General features: G+C 57.7%; 1 protein-coding gene across 12 annotated transcripts; it reads left to right on the top strand.

Annotated features, from left to right (window-relative positions):
* The first annotated feature begins 51 nt into the window (after positions 1–51).
* USP19 (ubiquitin specific peptidase 19) lies at positions 52–21,161 on the top strand. Of its 12 annotated transcripts, XM_079317064.1 has the most exons (28): positions 54–192; positions 3,852–3,951; positions 4,102–4,346; positions 6,104–6,160; positions 7,248–7,376; positions 7,924–8,057; positions 8,369–8,776; positions 9,087–9,354; positions 9,484–9,640; positions 9,742–9,813; positions 10,325–10,440; positions 10,750–10,964; positions 11,249–11,450; positions 11,540–11,673; positions 11,870–12,028; positions 12,109–12,219; positions 12,379–12,489; positions 12,645–12,746; positions 12,959–13,099; positions 13,281–13,399; positions 13,622–13,759; positions 13,849–14,213; positions 14,873–14,983; positions 15,512–15,728; positions 16,050–16,202; positions 16,318–16,481; positions 16,561–16,739; positions 18,558–20,829. In XM_079317064.1, exons 3-28 carry the CDS (start codon positions 4,238–4,240, stop codon positions 18,789–18,791), a joined length of 4,305 nt encoding a protein of 1,434 aa, XP_079173190.1. In that variant the 5' UTR covers positions 54–192; positions 3,852–3,951; positions 4,102–4,237; the 3' UTR covers positions 18,792–20,829. The 12 variants fall into 12 exon arrangements, with proteins under 12 accessions (XP_079173196.1, XP_079173197.1, XP_079173186.1 ...); XM_079317070.1 differs by lacking the exons at positions 3,852–3,951; positions 18,558–20,829 and adding an exon at positions 20,910–21,161 and having other exon boundaries at positions 52–192; XM_079317071.1 differs by lacking the exons at positions 3,852–3,951; positions 18,558–20,829 and adding an exon at positions 20,910–21,161 and having other exon boundaries at positions 52–192; positions 10,756–10,964.
* Positions 21,162–21,437: the final 276 nt, after the last annotated feature.

Below are 21,437 nucleotides of genomic sequence, written 5' to 3' on the forward strand. Positions count from 1 at the left end.
CCGCGAACCCGTTGCCGCGGGAACGCGCCGGCACCGCCCCCGTTCCCGTGTCACATGATGCCCCCCGCTCCCGTGTCACGTGGGCGTGCCCGGCGGCTCCCGGAAGTGCGTCACGGGCTCGGGCCTGTCTCCGTTGTGGGCCCGCTCGGAACTTCGGCGCGGCACAAACAGACCGGAGCGGCGGGCGGGGCCGTGAGTGCGGGGAGGGCCGGGCCGGCTGGGCCGGGGCGGCGGCGGGGCCCGGGGGCGGCGAGTGACGCCCGGGCCAGCGCGGGGCGAAGGGCCGCGGCGGCGGGCAGGGCCCGGGGGCGGAGGGAGGCTGGGATGTGGCCCGTGGGCACGGGGGCCGGGACGGCGGAGAGCGAGGCAGGTGGCGGATGGCGGTGGCGGCGGCCTGTGACGGGCCTGAGCGGAGAGAACGTGCGGAACAGCAGGACCTGGGGCCGCGGGGACTGAGAACGGGGCTCGGCAGGACGGGCCGAGCGCGGCAGCCCCGGGCAGGAGCCGGCGCGGTGACCTCGTGCTCTGCCTGCCGGGGCCGTTCATACAAACACCATTGGCACGAGCACCGCTCGCAGCCCTGCTCCCCTCTCTCGGTGCCTGAGGCCGGGCAGCAGCGCCCGGGAGGCCTGGGGTCGCCGGCTGTTGTCTGGGCATTCTCACTGTCTCTGCCTATGGTCGGTGGGTTGGGAGTAGATGATCTTCAAGATCTCCTTCCAGCACACACCGTTTTGTGATTGAATGATGGTTCCCAGAATGAGGAAGCTGGGCCTGCCGGGTTCCCCACTCAGCAGAAGGTTCACTGCTTTCACGATGCATTGGGGGCACAGTGATTTCCACATGGGTTGGAAACATGTTGTGTCACAGTGGTGGCTTGAGTAGCTGCCTCAGGGGACTCTCTGCTTGCCCTGGCTCCACCCGTGTGTCAGGCATGCCCAGAAACTCAAGTAAAAGTCAGGCTTGATCCTTGGGATTTCTGGTCCCTCAGGCGAACGAGAAACAGAAGGTGACAAAAGTATTTGTGTACACGAGGGGTGTGTTTCTGTTAGCTGTATTTAGTCCAAAAGTCCATGGAAAGGTGATACTGCTGGGATAGCCAGCCTTCTCTGCAGCTACTCCTGTAAAGGCCTTTGGGCACTGATGAGGAGTGCTGTGGACAAGAATCAGGGAGCTCCTCCTGCCAAGTGCTAAACCTGTCCCAGATACAGGGCACGAATTGCATCTCATTGACCACCTTCTGCTCAAAACCTTCTTCCAAAACCTTCTGCTGTCCTTCGTGGTCTGGTGCTGCTTTGGGGAAAATTGGCCCTTCTCCTTGGCCTCTTGCTCCCTTTCCTCTGGCTAGTCAAAATATTTGCAGCCTCAGCATTAGCTGGGTTGGGAAACTGCTCAGGGGGAAGACATATTTAGGAGAAAGCCCCAGCTGGCATCGGGGTCTGGTACACACCACAGCACAAAGGCAGGGAGAGCAGAGAACAGGGAAGCACCTCTGCTCCCAGCAGCAGCATGGCCAGGCTTCCCTGTCTCTGGGGATTGGGTAAGGTTTTGTAGGAGTGCCCAGCTCATCAGGTGCTTCCCAGAGGTTCACCTGGCATCTGGCCAGAGCAGCCTTTCGCCATCTCTCCCCTGCAGTGACTCCTTCCCTGCCAACAGGAGTGGCGCCAAAACCTCTGTGCACCCAGGGGCTGAATGTGCGTTTCCTGGTGGCAGAAAAGCACAAAGTCTCTTATTTGCCTGTTCTGATCCCTGAGTAACTTGTGCTTTGCCTTCACTCCTTGAGGTGCCTGCAGTAGCCTCAGGCTGCCATCAGTCTGGCAGCTGAAATGGGCAGAACTCCAGCCCCCTTGGTTCCTTCCTGCTGTGAGGAATAACTGTCAGCAAAGCACCCGAGGGAGCTGAGCCCTCAGTGAGGCATGAGATCTGCAGGCTTCTCCTGAAATAGTGGCAAGTAGGCACGCAACCCTTGTCTCTCTTCCTCACTCTTTCTTGGGGGTCCTTTCTCAGCCTTCCAGGACCCTTCTCAGAGCTTGCTTTTATCCTGCCCAGCAGTTAACCTCTGCCACTCCTTTGGAGGGGTGGGAAGGAGGTGACAGAGACTCGCCTGCGTGAAGCAATCACCGATTCTTAAGTCCTGTTTCTCCTGGGTTTTTCACCCCAGAGGCAAAAGAAATACAACAAAATATGCTTTCCCATGTTTGTTGAGTCCAGGTGAGCTTCTTCAACACCAGGAAGCATCTGTAGCCAACCTGTTTAGGTGTCAGTGGGGACTGGAGCTGAGTGACAGCATGCAGCTGGCATCAGAGGCCTAGCCTGGTGAATCACTGCCACTTTCCCTGCTGTGGGGGCCTTTCCCATTCCCTCTGGAGCCAGAAGTCTTTCTGCATCCTGGAGAGACCCAGTCTGTGCAGCAGCATGGGGATGACGCTGCTGCCCTCCCACACTCTTTCAAGCTCTTTGGGACTGATGCTGGACCCTGCTCAGCATCTCAGTCTCCAGGTCACTTGGGCCTCTCCAGTGTGGGTGGCAGGAGTTGTCTGTGCCAGGTAGTCAGGCTGGACTCAGCTTTTCACTTGGCTTCAGTGGCTCTTGGTGGTGAGTGCAGGTTGACCTGAAGGAAAGTGATTTGGATGAAGCACCTGTCATGGGACTAGCTTTGTCAGAGCTGAGGGCAAGACCAGGCTGCTTTGCTCTCTGGTTCTTCTCAATTTGTGGCTACAGCTTCACATTTATGGCAACTTGTTGCCCTGAACATTTATAGAACACAAATGCCCTAGCAGCATGGGGCTGGCAGCACAGAACTGGCAGTGTCCTTCCTCTGTCAGAGTGCTTCCCTTAGTGGTACTTCCTGCCACTGGCCATTCCCAACACAGCAAGGGGTCTGTGCTTGGTACATGGGTGAAAGTAGAACAGGGTGTTCCCGAGGGACAGCTTGCCTCCCACTGAGGGAGAGGCAGGCTCAGTGGAGCTGGGCTAGGCCAAGGTGCTGTTGGGCTTGGCTCCATGTCCTCGGATGGGAGCCGGGCCGTGGGATGTTTGTGAAACAGTGCTGTGGGAGCTGTGGCAGGCAGCTGGCACCTGGGGTTGGGCAGGATCCATGTGGCTGGGCCCATTTCCCTGCTGCAAACCCCCACAGGCTGGTGAGCACTGCCAGGGTCAGGGTGTGCAGCTGGGGCAGTGAGGGAGGAAACCTTCCCAGCACTCTGCTCTCACCGCCTCCACAGAGACACCTCCAGTGGGGCTGCTTTCAGTGGGTTGTTTCAGCTCTGCTCTCTCAAAGCCCTGAACACTGCAGGTTGACACTGATGAGTGCAATAGACCCCTGGGCCAGCAGCTTCCAAAACCTGTAGGAGAGTGAGCTTTGTAGGGAAGGGCATGTCTGAGGGGGCAGGGGTGAGCAAGTTCCAGCCTACTCTCTTCCTGGGGCACGAGTAGAGGTGTCCTGTTTCCAGGCCAGGCCCCGCTGACGCTGTCTGTAAACCGGCTGGGAGATAAATATTCAAGGTGCAGTCATGCTGGTTAAGCTCCCAGCTAGTGGGCGAAGGGGGAGGAACTCTCCTTTTGCCAGGGAGCTCTGCTCTCATCTGTCATGGGAGACTGTCCCAGGCCTGCTTCCTTCTTAGGGTGTTACTGGCTCCTATTCTGGCGCTGTTACACAGAACACTGACTGAAATAGCTGTTGCTCCAAGCTGTGTGACAGGCTCCCCCCGTTGACTCTGGAGGCTCAGTTTTGCAGAACCAGGCCTCCTCATGTCCTTGCCCTCAGCTGTGTCTCCGGGTGTTTTTAGTGCCAGTAGCTCCTCCGGGCCAGTGTTGCTATAGTGGGAGCCATGAGCATGACACTTGCTTTCCAGGTTTTTAATGTGTGCCACGTACTGAAGACCCCGGGTTGTATGTTGGGAGCTCTGACAAGCACATGCTTTTGGCAGTAAGCATTGTAGCAGCTGTGATGAGGTAGGTCACTGAGTGCTGTATGGGGCTTCCCATAAACACCATGGTGAAGGTCATGTAAGGGCACTGGCCCAGAGGCAAAGAGCGGATCCTGCTGCTGTTGGGCCTTTTCCACCTGCTCCTCCTGCCATGCTTGCTCTTTCCTCTCTTTAGGCCATTACTTCCTTGCCAGAGAGTTTGACCACAGAGAGTCGCCAAGATAGCTGGGCCAGGAAGAAAACGTCGCACCCCTGACCCAGACTCCATTACCGACCCCGGCGGGCTGTTTGTGTCTTCCAAACGGCTGAAAATGTCCAGCAGCACAAATGCCCCTGGCCAGAGGAGAGCATCTCGGGGCTTGGATGATGCCACCAACAAGAAGAAGCAGAAGGATCGAGCCAATCAGGAAAGCAAGGAAGGTGAGAGCCCCTCAACATCATTGTGGTGAGCAGGCCCATGGTGTCTCGGCCCCGCAGCCTGGGAGCCTCTCAGCCATCTGCTGCAGCATAAGTAGATTTGACTAATCACTTCCTGCAGCTTATGGTATCCCATGTGATGTGGGATCTTCTCTGACACAGTGTCCTCTCTGGACCTGTAACCTCCTTCTTTTGGGCACCACTTAGCCCCAGCAATGTTAGAAAGGTTGGGCATATGGCCTTGTTAACTGAAATCTGGAGTTGGCCTTGGTGGTTGTTTCTAGACTGTGCTTTGGACTGGGGGTGAGCTGCCCTGATCCAGCGAGAGTGAAACTGAATGAAACCTGTGGGTACTCTTGCACCTGGAGTCAGTGCTTCTTCTTTCCCATCAGTTTGCTGAGGCCAGATGTTGTGAGGCTGTGACAAGGTGTGCAAGGCCTGCGGGTGGGGCTGGTGCTTCAGCTTCTGAGTCAGGGCAAGGTGTGGCTCAGGTGAAGTGGTTTGCCGTAGAGTAATTCCTTCTGTAACTGCCATATGTATTCTTTGACAAAAATGGTGCTTCAGGTGCAGGGAATGCCTGTGGACAGGATGCCTGCAGGAGTTTCTGTGGCTCTGGAAAGCTGTTTAATTTCTGTGCCTGCTCTGTTACGATTATTGTAACCTCAAAATCACAGGGTGTTTTATAGGCCAAGGTAATTGAGTGCTTGGTGAGGTCTGTGCCAGAGTGGCCAGGCGCAGTCCCCAAAGTGAAATCCCACAGTGCAGAGGACAGCACTGTGCTTTCTTTCACATGGGAGGAGTATGGTAGGGCTTGACTCTGCATCCTCTGACATGGGGGCCTTCTTGAGGGCAGCCATGCTGTCCCCATCCCCTCTGTGAGAGGTGGTGAGGGGCTGTAGGTGTTCCAGGTAGTGTCACTGCCATGCTTCTCACACTGCCAGCTGCATGGGCACCTTTGCACCAGTGGCTGTGGTGGTCAGTAGAAATTTTCTGCTGGTTTGTAGCCAGTCAAGGGAGGCAGTGACAGCCCTCTGAGTGGAGACCACGTCTCCTGTTGCCACTATTTCTCTGCTCCAGGAGAAGGTGCTCTCGGTTTGGGTCCCTTGCCTGGCAGAGTTCACTATCCTGTGGGACTAGACCAGGCCTGGAGACACTTCTGGCTGTTGGAGGTAATTCTGTGGGGAGCAGGGATTAGGTGTCAGGTCAGTTTGGTTCCCCACCCTGTTCTGGAAGGAGGTTTTCAGATGTGGACATTGGCAGCTTGTGCAGGAATGGAAATGTTAAAGTGCAGCTGGGCCACGTGGTTCTCTGGTTACAGCAAAATTAGTTTGAGCATGACCAAACACCAGGTTCTTTCTGTCACATCGAGACAGGACTTCTTTGTATGGCTGGGGCCTGGGACATGGGCCACACAGCTCAGCCTGGATGCCACAAGCTTGCAATGAGATGTGCCTCAAAAAAGCACTGCCTACATGGGGCAGTATTGTTGTGTTGCTCCCACTTGTGGTACTGTTTAGACTGGGATGTGGTGGTATGGCCCAGAGCAGCTGTCCTGGGGCTGACTTCCTGCAGGCAGGACTCTGGGAAAGGAGAAGTGTGAGAAAGCAGAGGAGGGAGATGGGCAACCCATGCAGGATGAAAGGCCTGGACACAGATTCAGAAGGAGATGATGTGTGAAATTTTCATCATTAGCTTGCTAGCCTATGTTGTGAGGTGACAGAATGACAGACCTCCCTGCGCTCTGCTTCTCTGCCCACCAGTGTCTCGCCCTGAGCTCGAGCAGGCTGAGACTGCCCAGGACAAGGACTCAGAAGAGGGTAAGTCGAGGTGTGTGCCAGCTGTCAGTGCATGGCCATGGAGTGCCCTCGCCAAGAGATCTGAAGATCTCACCTTGTTGTCCAGTGCTCTGGCATTGAGCAGAGCTAACATGAGCGCTCCCTTGTCTCAGTGTTTATCTTAACAGTATGTGGCCCCTCCAGGAGTGGAGAAGGGCTGTCTGCAAGGAAGAGGCCCTGGGCATGTGGCAGGCTGCTTGCAACTCAGGTTGCAAGTCATGATTCCACTGAGCACAGGCCTGGGGTACCTCACTGCTGGCATTTGCTCTGCTTCTTTCTAAGCAGGAGATGATGCTGGGCTGGGAACATCCCGAGCTGTGTCACCTTGTGGGCAGCATTGACTGGTTTCTGTCGCAGTCTAGGCCTACTTTGAGGACAGAGTAGGATGTCCTTATGCCCCAGGGGTAGAACAAACCTGATTGAAATCAAGGTGATTGGAATCACCTTTTTCCTTGAAGACTTCAGGGCACCACAAGACGACACCTGGAGCCTGACAGGCATACTGTGGAAGTTCTGCCTGCACTAGAGTATCATGGCTGCACTCTTCTCACCCATTATAGCATACTTGCCCACTGGCGGGCCTGCCCATGTTTCAGTTGTGTAGCCACACTCACTGGCAGGAGTACAGTGCTTTGATGGTTGCAGCTGGGCTGCTTAGTTTGCATATGCAAAAGGGAAGTGGCAGTTTCTGATTGTGGTCAGAGTCCACTTAAATCCCCCAGAGTAATTCTGTGGCTTCCTCGTTCCTTGGGAAAGCAGTAATTGCTTTGTTGTTGGCAGGAGCTACCCCTTCTTTCCAGCTGCCACTGCTGCTTGTGGCAATGCCAAGAGCGGTGCTGCTTTTCTGATCTCTCTGGTTCCCACCAGGATTCATCTGCCCTGCTGCAACACGTGCTCTTGTTTATGGCCTGTCTAATGAGGGCAGGTCCCATTTAATTGTCATGATCTGTGTTCCCTGCACTGACCTCCTTAACTGCGTGTGTGTTCAGGCTTGCGTTCCCCAGCCAAGGAGTGGGCACTTCAGGCTCATTCCCCAGCAAGTGGGTGACACTTCCCTCCCTTTTCCTAGAGCTGCTGCTGGACTGGAAGCAGAATGCCGATGAGATCATTATCAAGTTGAACTTGGGCAGTGGAGCTCTGAAAGCAGAGGATGTACGTGCCGATTTCACCGACACGGACTGTGTGGTCAAACTACCAGGTATGGGAATGGAGCAACTGCTGCAAGCATTTCTCCATTGGGACTTGGCACAGCTCTGGGCCAAGCACGGGGTTGCCACAGGCAGACGTCAAACTTTTCACTCGGAGGCAATGCCCTGCTCTCAGCTGGCACACACTCAGGCAGCAGACAGAGTCGATAGGAGAGCATTGTAGAGCTGGGAAGGGCAGGAGCTGGCCTCTGTGCCAAGTGAACAAGTGCCCACTGCCGCGCCAGTGCGTCTCTCCCCTGCTTGCTGGGATGGCTGAGTCAGTCCTGGGTATCCTTTGGAAAAGTGACTGTGCCCCTGAGGGCAGGGAGGCCCAGGGCCTTCCCACTGGGAAGGAGGCCAGCCAGATGTACAAAGCAAGTTCAGGAAAGCTGGCTGCAACCCTGGAAGGCTCCTGGGGTATGGTGGCAGCCTGCCTGCAGCCTTCTTGGCTCTGAATGAGTGCTTCCTTCATCCTGGGGACAGGTGAATGGGGGCTGTGGGTTAGGTGACAGCTGTCTGGAGCACTGCCTGAGGTACTGGTTCCCCTCTGCTTTACAGACGGGCGCCAGTGGAGTTGTCAGTTTTATGAGGAAATTGAGGGCTCCTGCAGCAAGATCCAGTGCAAGAAGGGCAATTTTCTACAGCTTGTGCTTCAGAAGAAGATTCCACTCCATAACTGGGCTTCACTTCTGGTAAGGAAGGAATGATCTGTCTTTTAAGAGAGCTTGTGGAACCCTGGGGAGCCAGGATGAGCTCTGAGCTCCCTGCTGTTGAGCTGCCCAGGGAGCAATGTGGGTCACATCTTTCAACCATGTACTGCATGAGCCATCTGCCACTGTCCCAGGGAGTCGCATCCCTGTTTCTGCCTGTCATGCATTCTTAGGTTCTGGAGGAGAGTCCTGATGCAGTCTGGGAAGGGGGGATGAGGGCAAGAGGTTCATAGGGAGCTTGAAAGATGCTGCTACCCGAATGCCTTCCCACTGTGCTGCATTGCTTTTTACAGAAGAAAAGGAAAGACGGATCCAAAGAACCGGCCAAAGGGGCTGCGTGCTGGGAGAATGGGAAGGAGAAGGCTGCTTCTGCAGAGTTGACCCCTGCAGAGCCAAGGGCTGAAGGCACAGAACCAGCAAGATCCCGGCGGGAGCCTTCCAACCCCAAGCGTGCTCCAGGAAGAAGCGAGGCCCTGGGAGGGAAGAGCCCAGCCAGCCCAGGGACTCAGAGTGGCCCCAGCGCCAAGCGGGCAGTATACCTCAAAGTGGCTCCCACTGAGGAGGAGCCGAATGCCAGAGTCACTGGGAGCACGGAGCCTGGCAAAGGGCACAGTGGGAGGGCTGGCAGCCGCCGCAACGGCAGAGCCAGCCAGGCCGATGCACCCGCGGCCCTCGCAGACCTCGCACTGCCACTGGAGAAGGTATCTGAGGACAGGGTACCCCTGCTTCCTCTGCCCTCTGCGGGAAATGCAGGACCCATCCCTGACAATGAGGATGAGGCGGGCTCCGGGATGCTGAGGGCTGACAGGAGGACCTGTGGTGGAGGAGAGGGTGATGTGAGGACCTTGCAGTTGCTGTGCTCTGGTGCTAATGGGACTGAGCATGGGATGTGTAGGGGAAGCAGGTGGTATGGAGCTGTCCCTGGCTTTCTGGCAGGAGTCACAGTGAGTGGGCCAGGGCAGCTCAGGGGTGACAGTGTCTGTGTTTCACTGTGTCTTTCTGTATTGCAAGGCTGTGGTTTTGGCCAAAGAGACCGTTCCCGTGGAGATGCCACCTCTTTCGGCTACCACAGAGGTGTTCCCCCATTGTGTTGCCACCTGTGTTGAGAAGAGAGTCCTGCAGCCAGGCAGCCCTGCTGAGGCCTTGCGGAGCCGGGACTGCCTACCTATCTTGGGAGAGAGCTCTAAGGCCATCCCACTGGCTACCCCTCCCATGGGCAGAGATGGTGAGAAGAGGGACTGGTCCAAGGACGACGTGGCTCTGGAAGCAGCAGCTGATGGTGAGTGTTCAGAGCCCATGGGGTGAGCCTGGTCAGGAAGGTCCATCTGCTCAGGACCTTTCCTGGGTCAGCCTATAGGCTCAGCATGCAAAGAAGATAACCTCTTTCTCTGTGGCTTTCCTTACTCAGAGCCAGAGCCTTTTGTAAGCCTGACTTTTGTCAAGAATGACTCATACGAGAAAGGCAATGATCTGGTGGTGGTGCATGTCTATGTGAAGGAGATTCACAAGGAGACATCCAAGGTGTTGTTCCGGGAACAAGACTTCACACTAGTGTTCCAGACGAGGTACAAGTTTGCCTTGGGATGATGTCAAGCTGCTGCAGAGCTTCTAATTGTGGCTGGGCTACTTGTTTGTTCACCTCAGCTCACTCCCAGTTTCTCTGCAGTGATACAAACTTCCTTCGTCTCCATCCTGGCTGTGGGCCCCACACAGTGTTCCGGTGGCAGGTGAAGCTCAGGTATGACTCCTGTCCTTCTTACCCCACCAGGGCAAGGGAGGTGAGAGTCCAGAGCTGGGGCAGGAGCCAGTCCCAGCTGGTGGTTCTGTGCAGGGAATTCTCATTTCTGCATCTGGAGGTTTCACTTACACCATTTTACACTAGTGCTCTGAGCCTGGTCTGCCTTGGCTGTGTGCTCACTTGCAGGGGAGGAAATCCCAGTGTCTCCTTGCCTGCAGTTCACCCCAGGCTGTTTTAGAATTTCTGGGGACAGAGCTGTGTCTGTGCCCTTTGGGTGGGATGTGCAGCAGGAGGGAGCCAAGCATAATGGATCTGTCATAAAAGAGTTGCTCTCTGTGCTCAGTGTGGCCAGGCTTGAGGGTTTCCACCCTGCTTTGCCAAGGCTACCTCAGGATCAGTGCTAGCAGGGTTGCTACTGCCTGGAGGCGATGGGTTTGCCACGCAAAGGTTTTGGCGCGTCTGAGGCTGCTGCAAGGTCTGGGGCATCTCTGACTTGCTGTGTGCCTTGCAGGAACCTTATTGAGCCGGACCAGTGCACCTACAACTTCACGGTGTCTCGCATTGATGTCTGCCTGAAGAAACGCCAGAGCCAGCGCTGGGGGGGGCTGGAGGCTCCAGCCACACGAGGTCTGCACCCTGCCTTCGTGTCCTGCACTGCAGTGGGGTGTGGGCCCTCCTCACCACTACCAGCTGCCAGCTGGTGCTGGATCTTCTGGCATGGAATGGTGGGGAAGGAGAGGGGCTGAGTGGATGCAAGTAGGAGGAATGTGAGGCGGGGTGTGAGCCAAGTGATAAGGGAAGGGCACTGCTGTTTCCCTTGCTCACAGGAAAGGGGTAGGAGAGAGCCTGTGTGCGAGTGTGGACTGAGCAGTTCAGCCGCACTGTGGGCAGCGCGTCGTGCTGCTAACCACAGGCCCACCCTTCCCCCTTTTTAAGGTGCAGTGGGTGGTGCAAAGGTTGCCATGCCTACAGGCCCTACCCCTCTGGATAAGAACCCTCCGGGCAGTAACCAGCACCCCCTCTCCAGCAAGGAAGAGGCCCGAACCAGTGACAAAGAGAAGCCACGTGTGGAAGATGGGGCTCTGGATGGTGTGGCAGCCCGTACAGCCCCAGAGCACTTGGCAGTGAAGCAAGAGCCACACATTCCTTCGGTGAGTGTGGCCACGCTAGATCTGATCTGGATAGGGGAAAGAGGGACACCTCCTCGGTGTCACTCTGGAGACTGGCAAAGTATTCCTGGAAGAGGAGGCAGTGCCCCTCAGTCATAGTTGGCAGGATTAAGGGCAGCTGTTGTCCTGTCTGTCCCAGTACAATTGGGAGATGATGTGATGGCTCCAGCACTCTCTGGGGGTTTTCTTGGGCTTTTGAATTCCTTTGGTGTTCCCAGGGAGACTCCCTTTGTGCCATACTCTCACACCTGCCTCTGCTTTGGCAGCCCAAACCAACGTGTATGGTGCCACCGATGACACACAGCCCAGTGAGTGCTGAGAGCGTGGAGGATGATGAGGATGAGGATGAGAAGAAGAAGGTCTGCCTGCCCGGCTTCACGGGGCTGGTGAACCTGGGCAACACCTGCTTCATGAACAGTGTCATCCAGTCCCTGTCCAACACCCGGGAGCTGCGTGACTACTTCCATGGTGAGCCCACACTGGGAGCCCAGCAGAGCTTGGCCACTCAGATGATGAAGCCAGAATCCAGCTATCCTGAGCTCCTGCATTTCTTACAGATCGGTCCTTTGAGTCGGAAATCAACTATAACAACCCACTGGGGACAGGGGGACGCCTGGCCATTGGCTTTGCCATGCTGCTCAGAGCATTGTGGAAGGGCACACACCATGCCTTTCAGCCCTCTAAATTGAAGGTAGGGCCCCTGGCACTGGTGCTCAGCAGGAGCTGCTCTGGGTCCCCGGCATTCCTCTGTGGATGCAAGTGTAGCAGCATTCTTGGCTGCTCTGCAGGTGCCACAGAGAGCTGTGGGTGTGGGTGGGTGCATCCAGGGTTTGTGCATGGGGTGCCAGAGGTCTGCTGACCAGCCCTGACTGCTGTGCTCCACACAGGCAATTGTGGCCAGCAAGGCAAGCCAGTTCACTGGCTATGCCCAGCATGATGCTCAGGAGTTCATGGCCTTCTTGCTTGATGGCCTGCATGAGGACCTCAACCGCATCCAGAACAAGCCCTACACAGAGACCGTTGACTCAGATGGGAGGCCTGATGAGGTGAGGGTGTTTCTCCCCCAGAGTTACTGGGAGAGCAGCTTAAGTGGTTTAATGAGGTGCTAAGCCCTTTCTACCTGCAGGTGGTAGCTGAGGAGGCTTGGCAAAGACACAAGATGAGGAATGACTCGTTCATAGTAGACCTCTTCCAGGGCCAGTACAAATCCAAGCTCGTGTGCCCAGTGTGTTCCAAGGTAGGCAGCCCTGTAGGTTCTGTCCCTGTCCTGATTGTACAGAAGTAGGTTCCTGTCCCTCAAAGAGCACAGGTCACAGGGCAAGGCTGGGTCTTGAGTGCACTGTATCTGTGCAGCCACAAGCACTTTCCGCAGCTGAATGTGTTTTTATATCTTCAGGTGTCTATTACCTTTGATCCCTTCCTGTACCTCCCCGTGCCCCTCCCACAGAAGCAAAAGGTGCTGACTGTCTACTACTTTGCAAAGGAGCCACACAAGAAACCCATCAAGGTAAAGGATATCTTCTACCTTGGGGAGGGAGCCTAAGAAGACTCCAAGAGTTGCCCCAGACAGCTGATCATGTGCCAACAGGCTAAGCCCTATGTTAAGTAAGGACTTGCATGCTTTAGTGTGGTGTGACTAATGTGGCACTTTCTTGGTGGCAGTTCCTTGTGAGTATCAGCAAGGAGAACTCCAGTGCCATGGAGGTACTTGACTCAGTGGCCCACAGCGTGCGTGTGAAGCCAGAGAACCTGCGCCTGGCAGAGGTGAGAGCGCTGGGCAGATACCTGCTGTGAAGATGTAGGCCATAACAGGAGGGCCTGGGCATGTCCATCTTTCCCTTGTGAGGTGGTGAGCTGAGCACAGCATCCCTGAGCTGCTGCTCACTCACAGCTCACTGTGAGGCTAAGATCTGGGGCTCTCTGAGGAGAGGACACAGGGCAGCCCTCACACGGCCATACTCCTGCTTTCCTGGCAGGTGGTCAAGAATCACTTCCACCGCATGTTCCTGCCATCTAACTCACTAGACACAGTCTCGCCAACCGACCTGCTGCTTTGCTTTGAGGTGCTGTCCCCAGAACTGGCCAAGGAGCGCGTGGTGGAGCTTCAGGTCCAGCAGGTGAGGAGGCGTATTGGGACTACTGGGAGGGATGTAGGAAGGCTGAGCCATAAGTGGGAGTGAGCAGGAGGGGCAGAACTGCACACAAGGGTGATTAGCTACAGTGAGTATGGATGCCCACCAAGGCTGCCTTGTCCTGCCCAGGTGCCCTTCTCTGTCCAATGGGTCCTTTCTCCTGCAGCGTCCGCAGGTGCCCAGTGGCCCTGTCGCCAAGTGTGCGGCCTGCCAGAAGAAGCAGCTGCCGGAGGATGAGAAGCTCAAGCGCTGCACGAGGTGCTATCGAGTTGGTTACTGCAACGTGTGAGTTGGCTTGGTGCCTGGCAGGGAGGTGGGTCTCCTGCTGTGAAGGGCTGGATGGAAGACTGCTGTTACAAGAAGGTGGAGTGGGTCTGCCCTTTGGGCATGGAGCCAGTTAAACTCCTGGTGTTCCCCTTGTTCCCCCGCACACCCCTCTGGCCCAGCACTGCTCCTTCCTAGGCTGTTCAAGGATGCTGGGTTCAGCAGGGGCTGTATGTGTTACAGGGCATGTCAGAAAACACACTGGCCAGACCACAAGGCATCGTGCCGTCCCGAGAACATCGGTTTCCCCTTCCTTATCAGCGTGCCTGAGTCCCGCCTAACCTACGCCCGCCTGGCCCAGCTGCTGGAGGGCTATGCAAGGTAAGAGTCCAGGGAAGGAGGGTGCTTCTGCCACGGAGCTGAGCTCAGCCCTGTGTCTGGCCAGCTCTAACTCGCACCTCCATGCCCAGGTACTCAGTCAGCGTGTTCCAGCCTCCATTCCAGTTGGGACGGATGTCACCGGAGCAGGGGCTGCAGCCTCTGCACTCAGACAAGCTGGAGCCCCTGGCCAAGAGCAGCTGTGCAGCAGCCACCTCTGTCCCCGAGCTGGGAGATGGCGACAGGATTTCCAGCCTCCCACAGGAGCCTCCACTCTCGCCAGCTGTACCTGAGCTGCAGCCAGAGATGGGGGATACTACCACTGTCCGGAGCAAGGTCCTGACAACCAGGAGTTCCCTGCTGAGCTTGGATTCAGGGTTCTCTGAGCACATGGAGTCACAGGGTGACAGCTGTTGTGAGAAGGAGCCGTCCTATGAGAGAGCCCTCAAGCCAGAAGGTAAGAGGTGCTGAAATGCTGCCTGTGTCTGTGCCAGGAGCTCAGGAATTCTCCCTCCTTGGAGTGGCCTCTCAGCAGAGCATCTCCTCTCTGCTTGTCAGCTTTGTCTGGAGACTCTGGGAACACGGATGAGGCTCTGGGAGCTTTGTTTTGGCACTGTTGCCTCACCTGAAATGCCTGCCTACCCACTCTCTGCCCTGCCCTGGCAAAGCCCGGGGTGTAGAGCGGAGACCTGATGAGGAGGGAGGCTGGAGTTCTGTGTTGTTGTGGGAGAGGTGGGAAGGCAGGAGTTGGCAGAAGTCCTGTGGGAGCAAGGCAGAGCTGGTGCAGGCTGAGCCCCTGGGGGCTGTGAGCAAAGCACTTTGCTGGCTCTGACTCAGCTGCATGGGACCAGCCTCTCGCGCTCGGCTGCCTGGCTGTCACGTTTCCAGACACTCGTCTCAGGATGGCAGCAATGTGCAGTGAAGGGGCAAGGCAGGCAGAGGAGCACAGCTTGCCAAGGGCAGGCGCCTGCTAAAAATAGTCAAGGACACGGGCACGTGGTTGTGTCCCTTCAAGGCCGTAGCATGTGAGGTGGGGGTGGGGGCGCTGCAAATTCTTGGCCCCTACGCAGGGCAGACAAGCAGTGCCACCACAAATCTGTCTCTGCCTTTTCACAGCTGCCATCCCTGGGTACCAGCACACTCCAGACTCACTGAGTGCCCGCGCCACACAGTTCTACATCACTAAGATCGATGCTGCCAACCGAGAGCAAAAGCTGGAAGATAAAGGTGAGCCAGAGCCCTATGAAGCACCACCTTCATCCCTTACAGCCTCTGGCACGATAGTGGGTCTGCCTGGCTGGGATGCCAGAGGTTGCCTGGCACAAAATGAGCCCAGGTGTCCACACTGGACAGTAAAAGCTGCATCTGACAGGGGAGGGAAGCACTCTGCTGCACAGAATCTCTGTCTAGAAGCTCTTCATGGGCATGACATTCCTGCTCTCCTCAGCAAATAGGCCAATTCCTTCCTATTTCATGTATACTCAGAGGGTCTGTGGTCTCTGGGTCACCTCTTTGTTTGAATGGGATACCTGCACTACGTCCTGGTTGTGATGGTGCTGCTGATGAGAGGGCTGTGCCAGTGCAGGCTGAGGGGCTCTGCTGCCCCAGCGTGATGAACCTGGCCAGGGGGTACCTGTCCCTTTCTGGCAGCATTTCTTGGTCTCTGTAATTAACTGGGATGGGCAAGATTGCTCCAGCAAGGTTGCCTGGTCCAGCCTGGTGGGATAGGTGTATGACTTCTGTGCCTCTTCCCAGGTGACACCCCCCTGGATCTGACAGATGACTGCTCCCTTGCTCTGGTGTGGCAGAACAATGAGCGCCTCAAGGAATTCGTGTTGGTAGAATCCAAGGAGTTGGAGTGTGTGGAGGATCCAGGCTCAGCCAGCGAAGCAGCCCGAGCTGGTCACTTCACCCTGGAGCAGTGCCTCAATCTCTTCACGAAGCCTGAAGTCCTGGCCCCCGAGGAAGCGTGGTGAGGAAGGCAGCAGGGTGGGTTCCAGCCAACAGGCCCAGACAGCAGCAGGGGTTTCCCAGGAGCTGCCTGGGCCTGCATGCTGTTTCCACTGGCAGCCAAGAATGATGGGCTGGCCTTCCCTGTGCACTAGGAAGGGCTAAGCCAGCACAGCTAGTGCTCTGCAGGACTGTACTGATCTGCCCTTGACAGAAGAGGCTGAGCCCTCCCACATCTCCCACATATCCTCTGCCAGCAATGCATGTGGGGACCCTGGGACTGAGCTGGGCTGCAAGGACTGAGGCTCTCCCCATGCCAGTAACGAGCATACTCTTCCCCCAGGTACTGCCCCAAGTGCAAGCAGCACCGCGAGGCTTCCAAGCAGCTGATGCTGTGGCGGCTGCCCAACGTCCTCATCATCCAGCTCAAGCGCTTCTCCTTCCGCAGCTTTATTTGGAGGGACAAGATCAATGACATGGTGGACTTTCCTGTCCGGTGAGAGCCTGGGGAACGATGTGCCTGGGTTGGCACTGCCTCTGCTGACCTGCAGCCCAGCCTGCGTTACACTGATCCACTGATCAGCCTTGATGGTCACTGTGTCTCTGCACAGGAGCCTGGACCTGAGCAAGTTCTGCATTGGTCGGAAAGGTGAGCAGCAGCTGCCTATGTATGACCTGTATGCTGTGATCAACCACTATGGAGGCATGATTGGAGGGCACTACACAGCGTACGCCCGCCTGCCCAATGACAAGAACAGCCAGCGCAGCGACGTGGGTGAGCATCTGTCACCCTCACACCCCTCTGCTACTGCAGCTGTGACTTGCCTGCTTGCTTAACCCTTCCTCCTCCTCAGGCTGGCGGCTCTTTGACGACAGCACAGTCACCACCGTGGATGAGAGCCAGGTGGTAACCAGATATGCCTATGTTCTCTTCTACCGCCGGAGGAACTCTCCTGTGGAGAGACCCCTGCCAGGGCATCCCTCAGACCACCGCGCTGAGCGCACCCCCTCCGCCGAAGCTGCTGCCAGCCAGGTGAGTGCTTGCGTCCCTTTCAGCACTGTTGGAGTCACAGAGCCTTGAAACATTCTCAGGGACAGCATGCAGGGCCCTGCCCATCTTTGCCTGCACCTACAGAGCCTGGTGCAGCCGTGGTGCAGTGCCTTTACCTCTTTGATATCAAAGAGCTTGCGCCAGTTGGGCAAGTCTTGCCATGTTCTCACTGTGGGCTTGTGACAGTCCCTGTCCTGAGGGATCACAGGAGAGCTGGTTTTCATCATCAGTGTTGAAGTGCTGGTGGGAGGGTGCTGGAAGAGGAAGAAGGGGCACAGCCTCACTGGGGTCTGCGTTGGAGGAGGATTGTGAGTGGTACAGTAGGATCTGGTTGGGGCAGGGAGCAGTAAAAACTTGCCCTCTGGAGCTGCTTTCAAGGCAGGGTGGGGAACACTTTCTGCTGGGGCCCAACTCGGGGCCAAGCCAAGTGCAAAAAAGGTAAATGCCAGTGCTGAGCCAGAGGCCTGGCAGCCTTCACAGGGTGCTGAAGAGAAACCTGCCAGAGTGAGCTCTGTTGCTGGGTGGCCTGGGAGGGAGAGACTGGGGGTGGGCCAGATGACAGGGTGCTTTCAGAATGCAGTGGTAGGTAATGGCTGCACTGATCTTGTGAAAGTCAGGAAGGCCAAGGCTGGTGCCCACCTGGTCAGACCCCATTGTGCTGCAGATGTTCCCTCCATGCTCAGCACCTCTGTGGGACTGCAGAGTCTGAGGACAATACTGAGTTCATCTCCAGCATGACTGCACATGTGGGAGGGGCACTTCTGGCCTGGCCTCCCTGCCCCTCTGGCTCACCCTCCCCTTAGCCCGGTGCTGGTTAGGCATCCCAGCTCTGCCCTCTTGTCTGCAGACAGAAGATGGCTGTCTCTGAGGCCAGCGGGGCTGTCTGGCATGTTGGTGTCTGCCTGCCTGGGCTGTTTCTGCCCTGTGTGCGTGTTCTGGAGCAGCTCCACTCACTGGGGGCAGCCTGAAATGAGTGAGAAAGCTGCACTGCTTTTCTCACACTGGTGGTGAGAGCCCTCAGAGACCGAACTGGCACTGTGGCTCACTGTAATGCCCCATGGCACTGGGATTTGTCAGGTTGCTCTGTGGCACTGGGGCTCATTGGGCCCCTGGCAGCACCTGTTCCCCTGCAGTAATGGGATGCATTGGATCCCAGTGGGGCTCAGCAGGTCCCCAACCACCCTGGACCACCTGCACCCTCCATGGCACCGGGTGCCCTCCAGAGACCTGCTCCCTGACTGGCTGCTCTGCATGATCACCGCCATGAAGGGCCAAGCTGTGGTTGGCTGCCTGTGGAAAATCCCCCTGGAACCTGGGCTACGATTGGTTGTCAGAGCATTCCTACCCACCAAAGCAGAGCTGTGACTGGCTGTACTGGCACTGTACCTCCTGCTCCTGCTGCTCCAGCTGGCTCTGGATTGGCTGTCACTTGAAAGATCCTGTTGGGATCACAGAAGCTGGGCTGTGAATGGCTGCTGCCTGCTCCCTTGCCTCCTGGACCCTCCAATGCAAGTGCATCTGCTCCATCGGGATCCAGCTGCCGGCTTTCCTCCCTGCCGTTCTGTGAAGACCCTGCCCGGCAGCTGCCCACACTCCCTCCCACAGAGCCACCCACCGGAGCCCCACACACCAGAGACCCTGAAGAGCTGCGGGGGCGGGCGCGACCGCGACGGTGCTGCATGGGGAGGCGGGCTGGCTGGGCACGGGGCTGGGCTTGCAGGCAGCCGCCTGCCCCGGGGGATGGCAAGGGGTGTTGCCCGTTGTGTTCTCCAAGTGCTGACGCAGGTTTCCACATCGCAGGCTTCTCTGATCTGGCAGGAACTGGAGGCTGAAGAACAAGAGCTGCAGCTTGAGGCACCCCAAAGGCGTGCAAGAAACTCCTGGAGGCCCTGTGGCCAGAAGCGGAGTCCGGGCACCCCCCAGCACCCTGATGAAGGCTGCGTCAGATACTTTGTCCTGGCCACCACGGCCGCAATCGTGGCTCTCTTCCTGAACGTCTTCTACCCACTCATTTACCAGCCCCGCTGGAGATAGGCCCAGGCACGTGGCCAGCTGCGGGAGCAGGGCCGCCAGGGCACGCGCCGTTCTAGGACGCTATGAGACGAAGACATGAGGCAGCAGGACAGAAAACGCTGGGAAAGACTCGCCAAGGGAAACATGGGGCTGTTGGCTCCTGCCTGTCTGCTCTGGCATCTCCTGTGCCAGCTGGCAAGCTTGTGTGGTCAGCCTGCTACCTTGCCGAGGCACAGCCCAGAACCAGAAGCTCCTTTGCCCTTCCTTGCTGCACCACTGGGAGTGGGGCAGACCTCAAGGCTACCTGCTGCTCAAGACAGGACATTGCTGCTGCAGTGAAGCTGGGGCTTGAGAGCCTCATGGGCAAATCAGCCTTCTCTGGTTGGCTCCCAAGAAGGAAGTGGAGACCTGCTGGGAGGCTGCAGCAAGGACAGGATGCCCTGACATGGGCCCTGGCTCTCCACCTCTCTCAGCTGTGCTGCTGCAGGAGCCTTGAGCTCCCCCAGGACTGAGGCTACCCATGGTCCTTAGCCAGCCCAGTCTGCCCTGCTAACCTTCTGCTGAGCCTTCTGGTGCCAGCTGCCTGTGCACTGAGAGTTGTGTGTCCCACGCTCCTCTGCTGGGGCTGGACAGGCTTGTCACCAAGGGCTTGTGTGCTTCTCTGCTCAGCCCAGACAGCTGCCTGGGAGCCTGGCAATCCCAGCTGGGGTGCCCATGGTGAGCACTCATCTCTGTGGGTTACTGCCTCCCACCAGTCTGTGGGGCTGTGTGCTGGCAGCATCTGGGGAAGTTGGTCTCTTCTCTTCAGGGCAGTGTGGTGCAGCACCTCATTTGTGTAGGCACCAGCTGCCCATGCTGCTGGAGAGGCATGGGGTCAGGGAGCACAGGTTAATAATGCGTTAATAAAGTCAGGTTTTCCAAAGAAATGCTGCATTCCTGTCCTGTGTGCTGGGACTCCCACACAGAGGCGAGGACTCCACACTGGGGTCACCTGAGGCCACTCTGTGACCCAGCTGGCACCAGGACCATCCCCTTGGGCTTTGCTGGGTGCCTGGTGCACCGTGTGTGGCAGCAGGCTCAGCAGAGAGCTCTGCCTGCCCGTGCCATGGGGCACAGGCTGGGCTCCAGCCCCAGCTGTGGATTGGTAGCCTTGCAGGACACATGCAGGGTGTGGTGAGCCCAGCAGGGCTAGGAGCAGGCAGTCCCCAGTGGCTGGGGCACAGGCTGTAACTCCAACAGTGTCTGACATTGAGACGTGTTGCCCTTGGCTGAGCGTGGCTCAGACAGCTCTGGCGTATTTGGGTGTGAGAGGTGACTTCAGAGCCCTGTGACTTTCTTTTCCGTCTCTGCTGCTGTTCTGTTTTCAGTGCCCTCAGGTAGCTTGGGAGGGATGCTTGGCAGTGAAGAGTTTCATCTGCATTTTAGGCTGGGGTCTGAGCTGGACTCGCGGTCCCTCTGTCCCACACCCCTCGTCCACGTGCTGAGGTTTACTCCCCTTCCAAGCAGGTGCCAGCCGGGGAGCCCGGCAGGCCTGTGCTGTGGTCATGAGGTGCCTGTCCTGGAACAGTCGCCTCATTGTCTACAGCCCTGGGTCTCAGCAGCTTCCCCCGCTCACCCACAGTGCTGGCCTCGTGGGTCTGAGTCAGTGCCCGGCGCCGGTGGGCTGACCTCTGCTCCAGCTGGTGCTGGCACCCCAGGCTTGGGGCCCACAAGCTGCTGCCTGCCCTCACCAGCAGTGGGTGGCCGCCCGCGAGGCCTGACAAGGTGCTCTCAGCCCTGGAAATCCCCTCTGGCCCTACTCTGTTCCTCAGACCGCCGGCAGGCACTGGCAGCCTGCCCGTGGCCTGTCACTGCTGCCCGTGCTGGGGTGCAGGGCTCTGCTCCGACCGCCAGTGGCTGAGCAGCCCTGGGCTGGGCGTGTGCTGTGGCCCGGCTCTGCTGCTGGGCCGGGGGGCTGCCCCAGGGCCCTGGGCATGCTGCTTCCCTCTGCCCTGCCGCGGGGTTTGCCACCAGCTGCTGCTCTCTAAGCCCTGGGGCTGCACATTCTGCACATGGGGCTGTGACCCCCTACAAGAAGCAGGGAGGGAGATGGGTGGGCAGGGTGCAAGTCTCCCTCTCACACCCACCTTCTGCTTGCAGGGACTGCCCCCGGTGGCGTTCGGATCCAGCCTGGCCCCCGAAGGAGCCCCGCCACTGGCTGCGGAAGGGCTTCCCGAGCGTTTCGCCAGCCCCGCCGAGCGCCCAGCCCCCTCCTACAGCAGCATGGAAGAAGTCGACTAGGGTGTGGTGGGGGGCCTGGCCTGGGGGTGTGGGCCAGGCCGGGCACTTGGGGGTGGGGGGGATGGGGGGAATCGGGGTTTGTCCTGCGCTCATTAAACTGTCTGAACTTCACTCGCCTCTCCTCCCTGCTATCCCTTCGGCCCCTCTGCCTCCTGGTGAGCCAGGGCCCCGTGTCCCCAGTGTGCAGTTGGAACCCCCCACCTGAGTGCCCCAGCTGCTCTCGTGCTCCAGTGTTCCCTGGTGTGACTTGGTACTCGCTATCCCCTAATACCCTCAGGAACCGGCATTTGTTGGTGCCACTGCCAGGTGCACTCCATAGCAGTGGGGGGTCTGGGGGACTCAGTGTCCCCTGGTGCCTGCTGTCTCTCCATGTGCTCTGCTGCTGGG

The sequence above is a fragment of the Erithacus rubecula genome (assembly GCF_903797595.1).
Source record: "Erithacus rubecula genome assembly, chromosome: 13".
Taxonomy (NCBI): domain Eukaryota; kingdom Metazoa; phylum Chordata; class Aves; order Passeriformes; family Muscicapidae; genus Erithacus; species Erithacus rubecula.

What these genes read in the sequence shown, in the direction of transcription:
- USP19 (XM_079317060.1), top strand. Translation starts at nt 4,238, where the DNA reads ATGTCCAGCAGCACAAATGCCCCTGGCCAGAGGAGAGCATCTCGGGGC. An exon ending in CTGCTGGAGGGCTATGCAAG is followed by an intron (nt 13,760 to 13,848) that starts GTAAGAGTCCAG and finishes CTCCATGCCCAG; the next exon opens with GTACTCAGTCAGCGTGTTCC. An exon ending in ATGGTGGACTTTCCTGTCCG is followed by an intron (nt 16,203 to 16,317) that starts GTGAGAGCCTGG and finishes GTCTCTGCACAG; the next exon opens with GAGCCTGGACCTGAGCAAGT.